At 39.2% G+C, this 14,673-nt stretch overlaps 1 protein-coding gene across 1 annotated transcript; it reads left to right on the forward strand.

Annotated features, from left to right (window-relative positions):
• The first annotated feature begins 1,639 nt into the window (after positions 1 to 1,639).
• si:dkey-103i16.6 (uncharacterized protein LOC557125 homolog) lies at positions 1,640 to 14,187 on the forward strand. The gene is made up of 8 exons (XM_053622892.1): positions 1,640 to 1,899; positions 9,783 to 9,978; positions 10,060 to 10,233; positions 11,038 to 11,270; positions 11,383 to 11,483; positions 11,573 to 11,734; positions 11,888 to 12,100; positions 13,030 to 14,187. The coding sequence occupies exons 2-8, from the start codon at positions 9,791 to 9,793 to the stop codon at positions 13,153 to 13,155; spliced, it is 1,197 nt and encodes a 398-aa protein (XP_053478867.1). The 5' UTR covers positions 1,640 to 1,899; positions 9,783 to 9,790; the 3' UTR covers positions 13,156 to 14,187.
• The last annotated feature ends 486 nt before the right edge of the window (positions 14,188 to 14,673 follow it).

Here is a 14,673-nt window from a genome sequence, read left to right on the forward strand (position 1 = left end):
CTCTTGTGCACAGTGGTCCTGGGACAGGATCTGGATCCACTGCGACCCTGACTAGAATAAAGTGGTTACTGAATGAATGAATGAATGCTTTTGATAAATATTTTTTTTTATATACTTAAATCTTAAAAATCTATCCATTTAATAATGACTTTTGTGCTATGATGTGTTAGGGCAGTAGTATAGTTTAAACCCTCCTATGGAGCCTGTGAAAACGAGATTACATTACATATATGTAACAGGTTTCCAGCAGGCCTGCCAGGTGTTATGCCCAGGTCCAGAACAAAACGGAACCGCATTCCAAATGCTGTTAATCATTTTAAATATGCCCAAGACCATTGGGCCACTTGTGACCCACAGTACACTTGCTAATGCTATTACTGACCTAAACTCAATCACATTTGGCCTATATTTCTCTTCTTTCTGAGCAATTTGATTCTCCAGACCCCCACTCAGCCGAGGCTGTGCAGATTTTACAGTTGTTCCTTCAGTGGGTCTGGTTTCAAATGTTTGTGCTGTTATTTTTCACAGCTCACCTGAATCAGTTAGTAGTACTTTTTTGTTTTGGATAGAAAAAAAAGCTGAAATAGAAGTTCAGTAAAAGACTAGCTAGGGTTCCTAAGGAAGGATTGGATCACACTGATAGAGTATGAAATGCATGTCTACGTTTGAAAGGTATTACTTATCTGTTTCTTTTTTTTCCCCAGTTGCTTTGCAGTCTCAGTCAAAGGTCATCAGATGGTCACCAGTTCCATCAAATATACTTGTTTCCTCATTTTTAGGTGATCTGGAAATATTTGTTGATTCATATTAAGCATTGTCCTAATAGTCCCAAGGAAACTAATGATTGTATTTTCAACAGATACTCATATGACCCTGCCTATATTATTTTTTACTCCAATCCTTATTAAAAACTCAGAGCAGCATTTGCAGTGGGTTGAATCAGATTCTATATCTCTGTTGTAAGTCAAATAGATCTAGTCTAATAAGGCCTGATTTGTGAATGAAAGCCAGGAAAGAACTAGTCTAACAAGATACCATTTGTGAATGAAAAGAGTGAATGAAAGTTCCTTTGTTATTGATTTTTAAATCACATTTGTGTTTGTGTATCTCTTTCCCAAATGCCAGTCTTGGTATTTCATATTTAGGCTTGTGGGCTGTGAAGATGTAGGCCCATTCTTTGCCACAGAGAATGCAATAGTTTTGGTTTAGTCACTGGTTATTTCTGCAACAGACTGCAAGGCTTTTGGACATTTCTGTCTTTTCTGCCCTGAGGTACCTAATAAGGTAAATAATTTGGACACAAACCTAATGTAGTGCACTGAGGATTTTACGTTTCATATCAGACTTCTAAAAAAATATTCCCAAAACAGCACATTATTCACTACAGTTTCTGAAGTGTTATGATCATATTTTTATTACTGATTGAGATGCTGTTATTTTTTCTCTCTTCCTTTTTCTTTTGTTATTGTGTTTCAATGCCATAAAAGTTATTGTATATTATTGTATTTCTTTTCTTGCAATAATAATTTTTAAAAAATTAAATAAAGCCGTTTCCACAGGAAAAAAAAAAAACACCCTTTTCCTCATTTCCGCTCCCCTTCCAGAAGCGTCGCAGTGCAGCTTGTTAGTGTTGTTTGAATATGCACCCGTCCTGTTTTCCCGCGCTTATTTAGAGTGACGTATTTCCTGTCCGTTTGTTGTTGTCTGGTTGAATACTAACCCACTGATAAACTTTCATTTCTCGTTATCCCAGTCGCGACACGGTGTAATGTAAGTGTCTGTAACTGCCAGTGCTTTAGGAGAGGAGAACACGGAGCTGCTGGTGCTGTTGTTTGGGCTGTAGCTGAGCTGTTCATCTCAACCCTGCACATTTACCTGACTACTGAACACCAACCGGAGGCAGGTTTGACCACAGAATGATTAGCTAGTCTTTATTTTTACCAGATACATTGATGTGTGTGACGCAAACAAACCGGAAATAACACGGTAACATTTTGTGTAAACGGCTAATTCAGGCGGTGAACATGCTAACTGGAGCTGTAGCTAACAGAAATCACAGCTGTTGAGTCACACTGAAATAGAAAAAAAAGAGTGATATGAAAGTTATATCCCAGCTTTACATAAGCTCTCAAAAAACATCAAAAACCTGGTGTTTTTATTTGAAGTCTGAGGGATGAAATTAGAGAGTTGAATTCAAGAAGGAATGTTGGAAGTCACAATGGAGATATTGACCTGTTTTTGTTTGAATGAAGAAATTTAGTGGTTAACATGTTTGCCTCGCACCTCCAGGGTTGGAGGGGTCGAGTCCCACCTCTGTCCTGTGCGTGTGGAGCTTGCCGTGCTTCAGGGGTTTAATACGGATACTCCAGTTTTCTCCTTCAGTCCAAAGACATGCGTTGTAGGATGATTGGCGTCTCTAAAATGGTCTGTAGTGTGTGAATATGTTTTTTGCGACTGTGTCTTGTGATGTGTCGACACCGTTCTCTCCCGAGTCTCCAGGCTTCCCGTGACCCTGTGTAGGAAAAAGCGGTAAAGGAAATGGATGAATGGATGGGTGTATAATAGAGTTGGCAAAATATTCAAGAGACAAGTGATCAGGGTCTTAAATCAGCCCAGAATTTTTGTTATTGCATTCCAAAAAAAAAAAAAAGGGCAGCTGTTTCTTTTAAAAGATTACAAAATGGTCATGTTGCATCATTGCCAGAATATGTAGAAATGTAGGAATTAATCGGTTAGATTTTATGAAGATTTTTTTTTTTTTTTTTTTTTAAAACAAGTAGACTTCCTTAACCTTATTAGATATATAAAACTTGGGTAAAATCCAGTCCCTTTTCCAATCTATATCCGTCATGAAGGATCCCAGGTGAAATTTACCCCATGGTGTCACATTTCATTTGAAAAATCTTGCGAATATGTTTGTTATTGCAGTTCCTACCTAAGAGATCAATGCCACCTAGAAGCAAAGCAGGATCTATTATGTTTCCCTCACTAAACATTAGGTGACCTTTTAATTATTTGGCGTAAACCCACTGGGATAGATCTGCAGGGTTATGCGGTTCAAGTTTTGAACACCCCCCACCCCCACTTGAAATATTTCGCAGACTATTGCACCACCATCATGAGCCTGAACTGTTGACACAAGGCAGGTAGGGTCCATGATCCATCTGCAAGCTGCAGCAGAAATCAAGATACATCAGTCCAGGCAACATTTTTTCACTCTACAGCTGTCTAGTTCCTGTGAACCTGTGCCCATTGTAGCCTCGGATCCCTTTTTTTGGTTGACGGGAGTGAAACCTGATGTGGTTTCTACTGTTGAAGCCCAACCATCTCAGGGTTCAGTGTGTTGTACATTCTGAGGTGCTTTTCTGCTCACCATGGTTGTAAAGAGTGGTTATTTGAGTTACCGTAGCCTTCCCATCAGCTCAAACTTGTCTGTCCACTCTCCCCTGACCTCTCTCATCAACCAAGTATTTCCACTTGCAGAAATTCTGCTCATTGGAATTTTTTTTTTTTTTGACACCATTCTGTGTGAACGCTAGAGACCAGCCCATCCTGCAGTAACAACCATGCTATGGTCAAAATCACTAAGATCACTCTTACCCCGCCAAAAAAAAAAAGGCCAGGCCAGGCAATTACAGCCCCACGTTGCTGTGTGTTTATATGCACCACTAGATGTCAGTCTTTACCAGATTTTCCACAAGAGAACAAGTCTTTCCTTTAATCAGTTCAACATTAGTAATGGAGGAAAAATCATTGCACTAAAATATATAATGTCAGTCGGTACCATACAAAAAAAAATGTGCTTTCACTCCGCCGTGGTCTTCACCTGTTTCACATTGAACACAATGTCTGGTAAGTTGTGTATTTTGAGAGACTGCACTCCAGAGTCGAAGCCACTGCCAGGCCATTTTTAGCACTGTAACATCACATCACATATTTCCAAATGATGACACAGCACCCTCTGTGCAGTATGTGCTTTTCTCAGTAACTTAATTTAATCCAGTCTACTGAATGCCGTAGTCAGTTGCTTGCTGCTTCTTATGTACACACTTGCACCCACCCTGAACAAATAGTACATTGAGCCCAAATTAGTTGCATTGTATCATATGAGAATTGAACAAAGAGCCAAACCAAAGGGACATGTCATTAGCGCAATGGAGAAGACAGACAAGAGGAGACCTTTTGGTGTTGAAGTGATCACCGTGGTGACCGGAGCTGTGAGGCCAGAACTTGAACGGGGACAGCAGACATCGTATAAGAAGCTGCTTACAGATGTAGCACTTTGAGATGGGGCAGATATCAGACTAAATTCGAATGAAAGAAATAAAGAATGAAGTTTTCAAGTGATTTTTCAAATTGGGTTTTAGGTGCATTGGAAGACAGGAGCTCTAAAGTGATCCAGGGTGCCATGGCAACATATTAATTCAATTGCAGTAATCGAACAGTATGGAGAGACCCCACTTTATGATGAAGGTGCGGGTGATTCGGAAGCTATGCATTTCTGATCCATTTTTGAAGCCATGCAAGTTTTGATCTAAAGACAGAGAGAGAAATCAGTTGTGTTGATGTAGCAGAGACGTCGTTATAAGTCAGACCATGCAGGATTTAGTTTTTGTGTGTGTGTGATTGTTGCGGCCAAAAATTCTTGATTTTTGCTGTCTTTTTTTTTTTTCCAAAATTTGTGATGCAATTTTAGTTGTTTTTGGGGTTTTTTTTTTGTGGAAAATTACTTGAATTGGTGAAATTGCAGTTGCACGAAATGGTTTTGGTCTTTCGCAATGATGTTTGTTGGTAAATGAGACCTTTTAGGGCATTGGCTGAATGTGCATTGTGATGTCACATGACGCATCTTGACCCGAATCTGCGGGACTTAAAAAAAAAACCAAACAAAAAAAAACAAACTTTTTTTGTTTTGCTTGATAAGGGATTAATTTCTGCAGTCGCAAAGTTGCGACATCCTGGAGGGACTGATAAGGTCTACATGAATTTCTCAGTACTGAGTTTGAAAACTGTTGCTCCTGTCTCATCTATAAATGTTATTTCTTTGAGGAATAAAAATATAGTTGGGGTACTGTTTTCTCAAACACTGTTTTGGAATCATTTTTAATTATAGTGATTATACACTGAGTGGTCAGTTTTATAGATATACAGTGCTTTGTGTAAGGATTCAACCATTTGACATTAATTGCCATTTTTATCATTTGAGGTACAAGTTGAATTTAGATTGGTTGATTAATTTGTGTGGTTGTGGCCTGTCTGTTTTTAGGCGTAATCCTCATCGTTCTCCTTTGGCCCCTCTGATTCCCTGGTGGCTTCTACAGAATGTATTTATGCATGTATTTTTGTGACTTATTGATTTTTAGGCTTTCCAAGCCATTCTAGTTAAACACATGAAATGGTTGCGACTTGTGTGATGAAAAGCCCACGACAGCAACTGTTTGGAGGCTGATTACACTGCAACACCTAATCGTACTACTGAAACACCTATCCTGTAACTCGGGTCACTTGTTTTACCCTTTCCAATGCTCGCTGATGGCATAAACGCTGGTCTGCCCGATTGACAGTGCACACTGTTGTCATGTGATTGATAGTTGTGTGACGTTAGGTGGTGCTTAAACCAGAAAGTGCGTGTATGTGATATGTAACGGGTTTTGGGGAATTCCTGAAGTCGTTTCCCATCAGTGTGTTACTTCGAGATGCTTGAGATGATTGCAGTGAGCCAACACCTCGGTTTATACAGTAATTCTCTTCATGTTAAAACTAACGTTTGTGACGTGCAGAAAGTGTATGAACGAGGAGTTTCCCTGATGCAGCATCTCATTTGATTTCATCTGTAGCTTACTTCATGTCTGTGTTTTTCATTCTTGGTGTTCTTCTTTTTGGGGGAGATGTACTAGAACGCTCTGTGTGGAGTCGTATTAAGATCTGCTGTGATATATTGGCCCTGCTCAGCAGTGTCTCTATGGGTGGACAGGACACAAAAGCAGTGATCTCTTGCCACCTGTAGTTTTTAATAGCTCCACAGAAATGGGTATTAAAGTAATGAAGATAGGGAAGTTTAATCTCATAAGGAGTAAGCCTGGATGCTTTTAAAAAAAGACTGAAGCGTTAAAAAAAAAAAAAGACATCTAATCTGCTTTAAACCCAAGTAGCATCTGGTGTGTCACCAGTAGTCAAAATCAACCTGTTATTGGTGTGCTGTGGAGTTTTTTTTTTTGTTTGTTTTTGTTTTTTTTTTTTTTTTTTTTTTTTTTTTTTTTTTTTTTTTTTTTTTAAACTTCATAAGACTGCCAACTTTAGACAGTTTTGTCAGATGCTCTGGAACAGCCCAGAGTAGATGGGTTTATCACTCCAATGAAACAAGGCTTGTTGTCTCTCTGAATGTGATTATGGTGCCTCTCCAGCCTGTGATAAGTTTAATGTTCTTCAGTAAAAGGACTGACTTATCTCGTTTGTATGCCATGACGCAGGCTGCGCTTTATTGGATGCATTTCTTTGTCTTAAAATCGTGGTTTAAAAGAGTTCCAGATCACAGTAAACCAGCACCAAAATACCAGCACAAGGTCACAACCTTTTACCTCTTTTTTGGGGTAGGGTAATTAAACATGGCGCAGCAGGAGCATTGCCACCTCACATCACCAGGGTCCCCGGTTCGATCAAGAGATCAGGTTACTGTCTGCGTGAGGTTTCATATGTTCTCCCTGTGTCTTCCGGTTTCCTCCAACCTCTCAAAAAAATGTCAGTCACTGGATTGGTTGTAAAGTAAGTGTGTGTGTGTGTGTGTGTGTGTGTGTGTGTGTGTGTGTGTGTGTGTGTGTGTGTGTGTGCTGCCCTGCAGTGGATCAGTGTTTCTGGGGTAGGCTTCAGATCCACCCCAACCCTGACCAGGATGAAGTGCTTACTGAAGAGGAAGCTGCTTAAATTATTCACACTTTTTCTAGGAATACATGTTACATCCGTGTATTGCTTTAATATTGTTTATAAGTAAATATGCAGTTTAAGTAAATATTATATTTGAAGATTAAAAGTAAATCATTTTATATTTTGGTACACAGTTTAATCTTATTTAATCTTCAAGTGCATGCATATTTATTTGGCGTCGTGTGAGGTGTTTTTAGCTTCTTCGTTTTCATGCCAGTAAAAGTTCCAAAGCTTTGTCAGGCTCCAGGCTCCCCCGCCACCCCATGTAGGATAAGTGGTATGGAAAATTGACGGATGTGTTCAATCTTGTTTGCCAGTAAATTTCCACTCCATATCAAATATACAATCTGTGTTAGATACATTGGTTAGCTACAAAACTTTCAAAGCAGTTAAACGCCTTTCTGGTGATGTTTAAAGCTGCAAGCATCGTCAATCATGTGGTAATTTGATACAGGCTTCAGCACACTGTCGACACATGTACTCATTTGGCTGAATATTTTGCTGGTTTTGGCAACACACTCCCACATCTCTGTAGCATCCTGTGCACTCTCGTTATTGAAATTTACCTCTGAATCATCTATCTCTGTTCAATCTCCCTCCTTTTGCGCTGTGCAAGGGGCCTTCTAAGGGGCTTCCTCCTTTCTGTTCCAGCTGGGTTTGTTGACACACGGTCAATCCTGGACCCCAACACCCCCCACTTTTTTTTTTTCTTTCTTTTTTTTTTTCTTCTTTTTTTTTAAATAAACATGCCTCCTCCTTCCACCTTCTCTGGGTAGTAAAGCTGCCACAGCTGTGAGCTGTATTAGCATAGCTGCCCAAAAGAGGGGGGGGAACTAAATATATTACAGCCATTAGCTTTTGTTTGTGAGGTGACAGTTTTAAAACATTGAAGCTTTTCACTAACCAAAGCGGGAGAAGACAAAAGAGCCGCACTGTGATTTTTGGTTTAACTGCCGTTTAAATATAGCCTCTGAAGCTTCTGGATCCGAGATAGTACAGAGACGGACTAAGGGACCTGTTGCTCAAATCAAGAAAAGGAACAAATAGAGTAAAAACATCTTGATAATCATGGCATACATTAATGGAGTTAAAAACCACATGGTAATCCATGGCCTTTTTAGTTGGTTGGGGGGGGGGGAAGGTCTTTCAGTCTTTTTTGGGCGTTTTGCAGCTGATGGTGTAATTATGTATTATAAAATAATCTGGTTTTGAAGCACTATAGACACTTGAGGGAAGAAAAGACTCAGTTTAGATGCAAATTTTCATCAGTTAGAATGAATGAATGCATTTGGTTTTGATCATTTAATTTTATCGTGAAATGTCTATTTACATGCATGTGGAGCATTGTTTCCACAAACGAGCAGGATTTGAACCCATCATGTCAGTCAGTTGGTTATTCCAGAGGCCAAAAATAAAATTTCCATCTCTTTTGGGGTGCCTGTGTGTTCAAAGTTGAATTTATTTGTGATGTCACACTCCACAGTAGTGGTTAGTGGTTCATAGAAGAATTTAAGAATCTGCAGTTTTTCGTAAGTATTTTATTTTATTTTTTTTACCTAGCTACTAGATTTAAATGCTATCATTTTTATTGTGGCACTTGTATACAAAATATATATATATATATATATATATATATATATATATATATATATATATATATATATATATATATATATTATTATATAATATAATATAATATAATATAATATAATATAAAAAATATTTATTTATTTTAAAGCTTTAGTTGTGCTGTCCATTTGATCTCTGTACTGGTGTTATTGTGGAGAGGTGTGAATTGTTTGCACAGCACTGGGCTCACACCCCTCCCATTTCCCACCGCCCTGCTCACCAGCAGCTAAACACAGAGTCATGATTACATACAGAAACCCAACGGTATCCTGACTAATCTTATAACGGACTTGCGGCGATAAAATAACGAATTTGTTTAGACTGATACTGGTGGAACGGTGTACTGCCAGTGTACTGTGAGAAACGGTTAATATCTTTTTAAGCGCTTGGTCCACTTGTTTTAATTGAATATAAATTTAAATCTTTTTGCTCTGTTTGTTTAGCCTCTGCTTTCTGTGTTTTTGTGACTGAGTGGTCAATTAAACTGTTAATGGATTATTAGGCTGCAAGAAAATCATAGTAAATTTTGTGAATAAGGAATAAATCATGACAGGGTGTGCTGTTTATAAGAGAATAGACAACGACCGTGTGGACTGACTGGTACCAATCCGACGTCGAGTTATTTCCTGTAACAGCGCACCCAAAATGTTGTCTTATACTACAGCAGTTTGTCAATGATTACAGATTTTTATTTTTTAAGGAACATCACATCATACTTTACCTCCATTTATAGTTACATTTAATATTGTGGAACGTCTGTGAAACTAGTTAGTTCCTGTTACCAAGAAACTGTAACTTCTTTATCCTGAAGACTTGTCTGAAAAACTCTGTCTGGAAAAAAAAAGCTTTGCCTCTGCTTTACCTCAGACTGTTACAAAGCACTGATACTGGAGACTGCTTCCATAAAAGTTAAATGAATGTCTCCTTACAGAAAGTTTGACAATATCAACTTATCAATCAATTACATGTTGTTTTAAAAAAAAAATCTGTTTATTATTCGTCATAGATTATGTGGAGCGTGTGCCATGTGAGTCCCCGTGAATGAGCTGTTACTATAGAAAAGGAAATGTATTGCATTGAGTGCATTAATATAAACCTGTGATTTTGCTTTACAGTCTGTATTATTGTCAGTTAGAAAAAATGAATCAACATCTTTTGACCAATCACATGTGAGAATTCAACAGCACTGCGGTATAATGCAATGTCACAACGTACCATATCCATTTCTGCAGGTGCAGGTATGAGCAAAGCGAAGATGAGCAGAGAGAGACGGAGCAACCAGCCTGGATTTGGTAGAGTGACGCGCAGCTCCATCACCTCTCAGGAGTCCACTCCATCCTCCTCCCAGCAGAGCAAACCCTCAGACTCGGTCCTGCTCAACGACCTGAGCCTGATGAGAGTGAGCGAGCTGCAGGCCTCATTAGCACGGTGAGATAGTGCAGTGGCTTTCTTAATTGCACTAATTACTATGAATTGTAAAAATTACACGCGTTCTACTTATCATTTCAGGAAAGGGAAGCCATCAAAAGCGGGCGCTGACGTCAGTAAGAGCACGTCAGGTCGCTCGGTCCCACGAGGAGCTCTTGAGACTGTGGGGCGACTGATGAAGCTGGGTCGCTTGCGTAACGTGGTAGTGGTGGCCGGCGCTGGAATCAGCACAGCCAGTGGCATACCAGACTTTAGGTAAGAGTTCCACTTTGTCCCAAGCACTGCATGTATTTCTCCACTTCCATTTTTAATGTGTGGTTTGGTTTTTTTTGACAACAGTGCTGCTGAATTCTTTAATCTGATTGGTCAGAAGGTATTGATTAATTTTGTCGAAAAGCATGACTTCGCTGTAGTGTCAGCTGCAATACTGGCCTAGTGTCAGCTAAATCAGGGACTTGTGTGGTAGACATTCACATAATTTAGGCCTAATAATAAGCGTATTTTAAACATATTTAATGGTGAATAACATATAGCTGTTGTTTTGATCAGGCTTTTTGTAAGTTGCTGTTTATGAAAGAAGAATCGTTTTTGAAAGTCCCTGTCTGCGATGAAGCTGTTCCTTTAAGTTGTCCTCTCTGAGGGGGACAGCCTTCAGGACACAGGACTTTGTGATTTGAGGTTTCTCTGTAACAAGACAAGCTGCAATTCTTTGTCTTGTTAACCTTGAGAGAGGCTGCTAATGGAGCGGCTGTTTATAGCTTTTGTAATAAAAAATTATAAGGGGTGGGGAGACTTGTTTTGTGAACGTTCCACAACATTATGTGTAACTATAAACTGATACGCCTTTCTTTTTTAAACAGTTGTAACCACTGGATATTAGAAGAATAAGCCACTTTTGGGACCTGCTGTTTAAATAATAATCAAATTCAGCATGGCATCCAGCATCGTGTTTTATTCCGTAATTAAATACAACTGTCTTCTCATTTCCTGTTGCATATAGTTTTTCAGTTATTTATTCCACTGCCATTAGTTCGTGTGGTTCTTTTATTCCCCCATCAGAACGCCAGGCACAGGATTATACGCCAACCTGGAAAAGTACAACGTTCCCTACCCTGAAGCCGTGTTCAATATTGACTACTTCTCTGATGACCCTCGTCCTTTCTTCTCGCTGGCCAAAGAGCTGTACCCTGGTAGACATCGGCCCAATTACATCCATTACTTTATCCGCATGCTGCACCAGAAAGGTCTGCTGCTCCGCATGTACACCCAGAACATCGACGGCTTGGAGAAAAGTATGTTGAACGAAATTTTAATAGAGCTTTACAGCCACTTTTTTTTTTTTTTTTTTTAAGAAAAAAAAAACCAGCAGCAATGATGCATGTATGTCTTCTGCTCTTTTCTTAGTGTGTGGTATTCCTGATGATAAACTAGTGGAAGCTCATGGAAGTTTTGCGACGGCCTCCTGTCACTTGTGCTATACACCGTTTCCTGCCGATGAAGCCAAGGTGAAGCACAAATGGCGCCTAACCCTAACGGCTCTACATTATCATAATGATCACCTGTATTTCATGTCCTTTTTAAATTTTCATTTCAGAAAGCCATCATGAGTGACAGTGTCCCCACATGCACGTTCTGTTCTGCCACAGTCAAGCCGAATGTTGTGTTTTTCGGAGAGGATCTACCTGAAAAATATTTCCAAAATGAAACAGACTTCCCCAAAGCAGACCTGCTCATCATCATGGGCACTTCTCTAAAGGTCAGACTCCTACATAATCATCATCATCATCACAGACCTTCAGGAACAATTTGAAATGATAATAGAAACACAGTCTCAGCTTTTTCACTTTACACACAAGGCTAGTTTAAAGTACGCTCTTTTTGTTTTTCCTTTTTCCTTTTTTTGTGGTAGATCGAGCCCTTTGCCAGCCTGGTGAACACGGTTAAGTCCAGAGTTTTACGTCTGCTGCTGAACCGACATGCAGTTGGGCCATTTGAGCGTAAGCCCCTGAGGAGAGGAGACTACGTGGAGCTGGGAGACCTGGTGGACTTGGTCAGAAGACTTGCTGAGATTCTGGACTGGCATGCGGAGATTCAACACCTGATGAACAGCGATGGGAACGGGGTATGTAGTGGTGTTCAGCTAGTATAATTTCTGGTATAAACTCGGGTCCATGTGTTTGGTTAAATAAAGTGCTATATAATGGCTGTAGAAAATGGTTTAATACATTATAAGCAGATCCAGCCAAATATGTAATTACACTTTTAAATCATTGCTACTCAGCAGTATTGAAATGTATCCAAGGCATTAAGTATAAATTGCCAAGTATATGCTCTGCTCATTTTATTACAGTTCAGTCCTGATCTTGGGTTACTGTCGGTGTTTTTCCTCATTTGCACATATAGGAGATTTGATAGACTTTAGAGGGCTACAATCTTAACTAAATAAAAATTGTTCACTGTTTTTCAACACTGGAAATTAGCAAGGTCCTCCTATCAGAAAATAACTAGTCTTGCGTCTGCATACATGGCGACTCCTGTCTTTAACGATAAGGGATGATTTATCTACTAATTGCCACAAAAACCTGAGCTAATTTTCACTTTCTCCGAAAAGCTCATTGTGTCAGTGTTTTCCAAAGCTTTTTTCCCCTCCTGACACAGAAGTGCAGAGATTGCAACCTTCACTATTTAGACCAGTTATCACCAACCCTGTTACTGGAGATCTGTCTTCCTGAAGACTTTAACTCGAACCCTAATCTTGCCCATCTGACCATCCAATCATTGCTTTAAGAAGTTCTTGATCAGCTAAAGCAGGTGTATTACATGTTGTTTGGAGATGAAACCTGCAGGAAGGTAGACCTCAAGGAAGAGGGTTGGTGTGCACTGATTTTTAGACTCTTATGGCCAATAAGTGAGCTCCAGGTGGCGTTTCTGAGGCTAAGAATTGGAAAATAACAAATTTGAAGGAGTGTAGCGTTCCGCTGTATAACGTTGTTCTTTTCTCTAACTCTTTGGAGTTTAATTTGACATATAATCAAATTTAATCCCCTTTAGGATTTGCAGGCCATCCCTATGGTGATATCTGCTCCTCACTCAGAAAGTGGACAGCAGCACAGAGCCTGCTCCTCCAGCAACAGTGAAGAGAGTGACTCGTCAGAGACGGACAGTAAGAGCACTTGAGTTATGGAGTAAACTACAGTCACCTGCAGTCCCAGACCTCTACACTTACAATAGTGATACTGGCCACATTATCCTTCTTTTTATTTAAGGTAATATTATGTGGGTGTCTTTCTTGATGTGTCAAAGGCACTTTCTTACCTCTGTGAACATTTGAATAGGATATTAAAATACTAATTGTTAAAATAAAATATTTTAATTATCTCCACATGCAGAACTTTTCTGTACTCCATCAGTTTTATTTAGAGTTTTGAACCTTATGCGATTACAAGACAAAGTAGGAATTTTAATGGACATAACCCATGGCGTAGGCGTGTGTGTGTGTGTGTATGTATGTGTGTTGGGTCGAAGTGTACTCTGTGGAACTTGGAGCAGGTCCAGCTCCGAGAGGACAGTGCTAAATTAGCATGGGAGGCGTGACCTCCTGAGTGTGTAGTGTCCCGCTGTGTGTGTTTTCACAGGCACGGCGGTCTCCAAGCTGGGGCCTCCCTCCAAAACTCTAATAAATGTCTCTGCTTGGCAACAAAGACCCAATATCCTGCTGCTGTGTGTGTGTGTGTGTGTGTGTTTGTGTGAAAATGTGTTTTTGCTTCTTTGTGTCAGTGTGAGTAAATGGCTGTCAATAGGGTGTGTGTGAGAGAACGGTAATTTTGCTCACCAGTGTGTAATTGAGAGAAAGCAATTATTCCATTTTGCACAGTCGATTAAATAATGATCACGTAATCCTCATCATATCTGCTCGTACCTGTTTTTGGTTCATATGTCGAGGTACTCGTAAGAAGTCAGAACGTGTGTCTTAAAACTTTGGATTTGTTCAATTTCAGACTGAAGTATGGAATTTTTCATTTTAAAAGTATTTTAAGTGTTCTTGGTGTGTACTTGGTGTATGGACGGTAACTCTAGATCTGAACAGTTCGGGGAAAAGTTATTCTGGATTATCAGATGCTGCTGGGTTTTTTTTGTTTTTTTCCCCCCCCCACATTACATGCATTGTATCTGTTTGATCAATTTGATATTAAAAGTATTTAAGGTCTACCTACCTGTTCATTTTTTCTGAAAACATTGTTGTTAACCCCTGTTTTGAAGTATCCTTTTATGATGCATATTGGAAAAGAGGCCATGTTCATTTAGTTTAGATATTTTTACAAATTGCCCAATCAAAACAGATGATGTAGCTTGTGTTAGATTATGTAATTGAGTTGTATTTTTTTTTTAATCAGCATTTGTCTACAACAGTATCAGCCTCATGTGGTACAATATGTCCTTCCCAGACCGCAGGGCATGTCTAACATGGTGTATATTTCAGCAGTTAAACTAAATTCAGCTATAAGCACTAAAAACAAACAGTAATGCAACAGGATGTTGAACAGAACACAGACTGACCAATTCCTAATTTAAACAGTGTTTAGTACAGTATAAAAAAAATGACAAATAGACACAGTGTGTGTAATCTATCATACACGTGCATAATCAAGGAAATAAAAATAAAAAAGCGCTTAAATATTGAAAATACCAATCTAT

This window comes from Ictalurus furcatus, chromosome 4 (genome assembly GCF_023375685.1).
Source record: "Ictalurus furcatus strain D&B chromosome 4, Billie_1.0, whole genome shotgun sequence".
Lineage (NCBI taxonomy): Eukaryota > Metazoa > Chordata > Actinopteri > Siluriformes > Ictaluridae > Ictalurus > Ictalurus furcatus.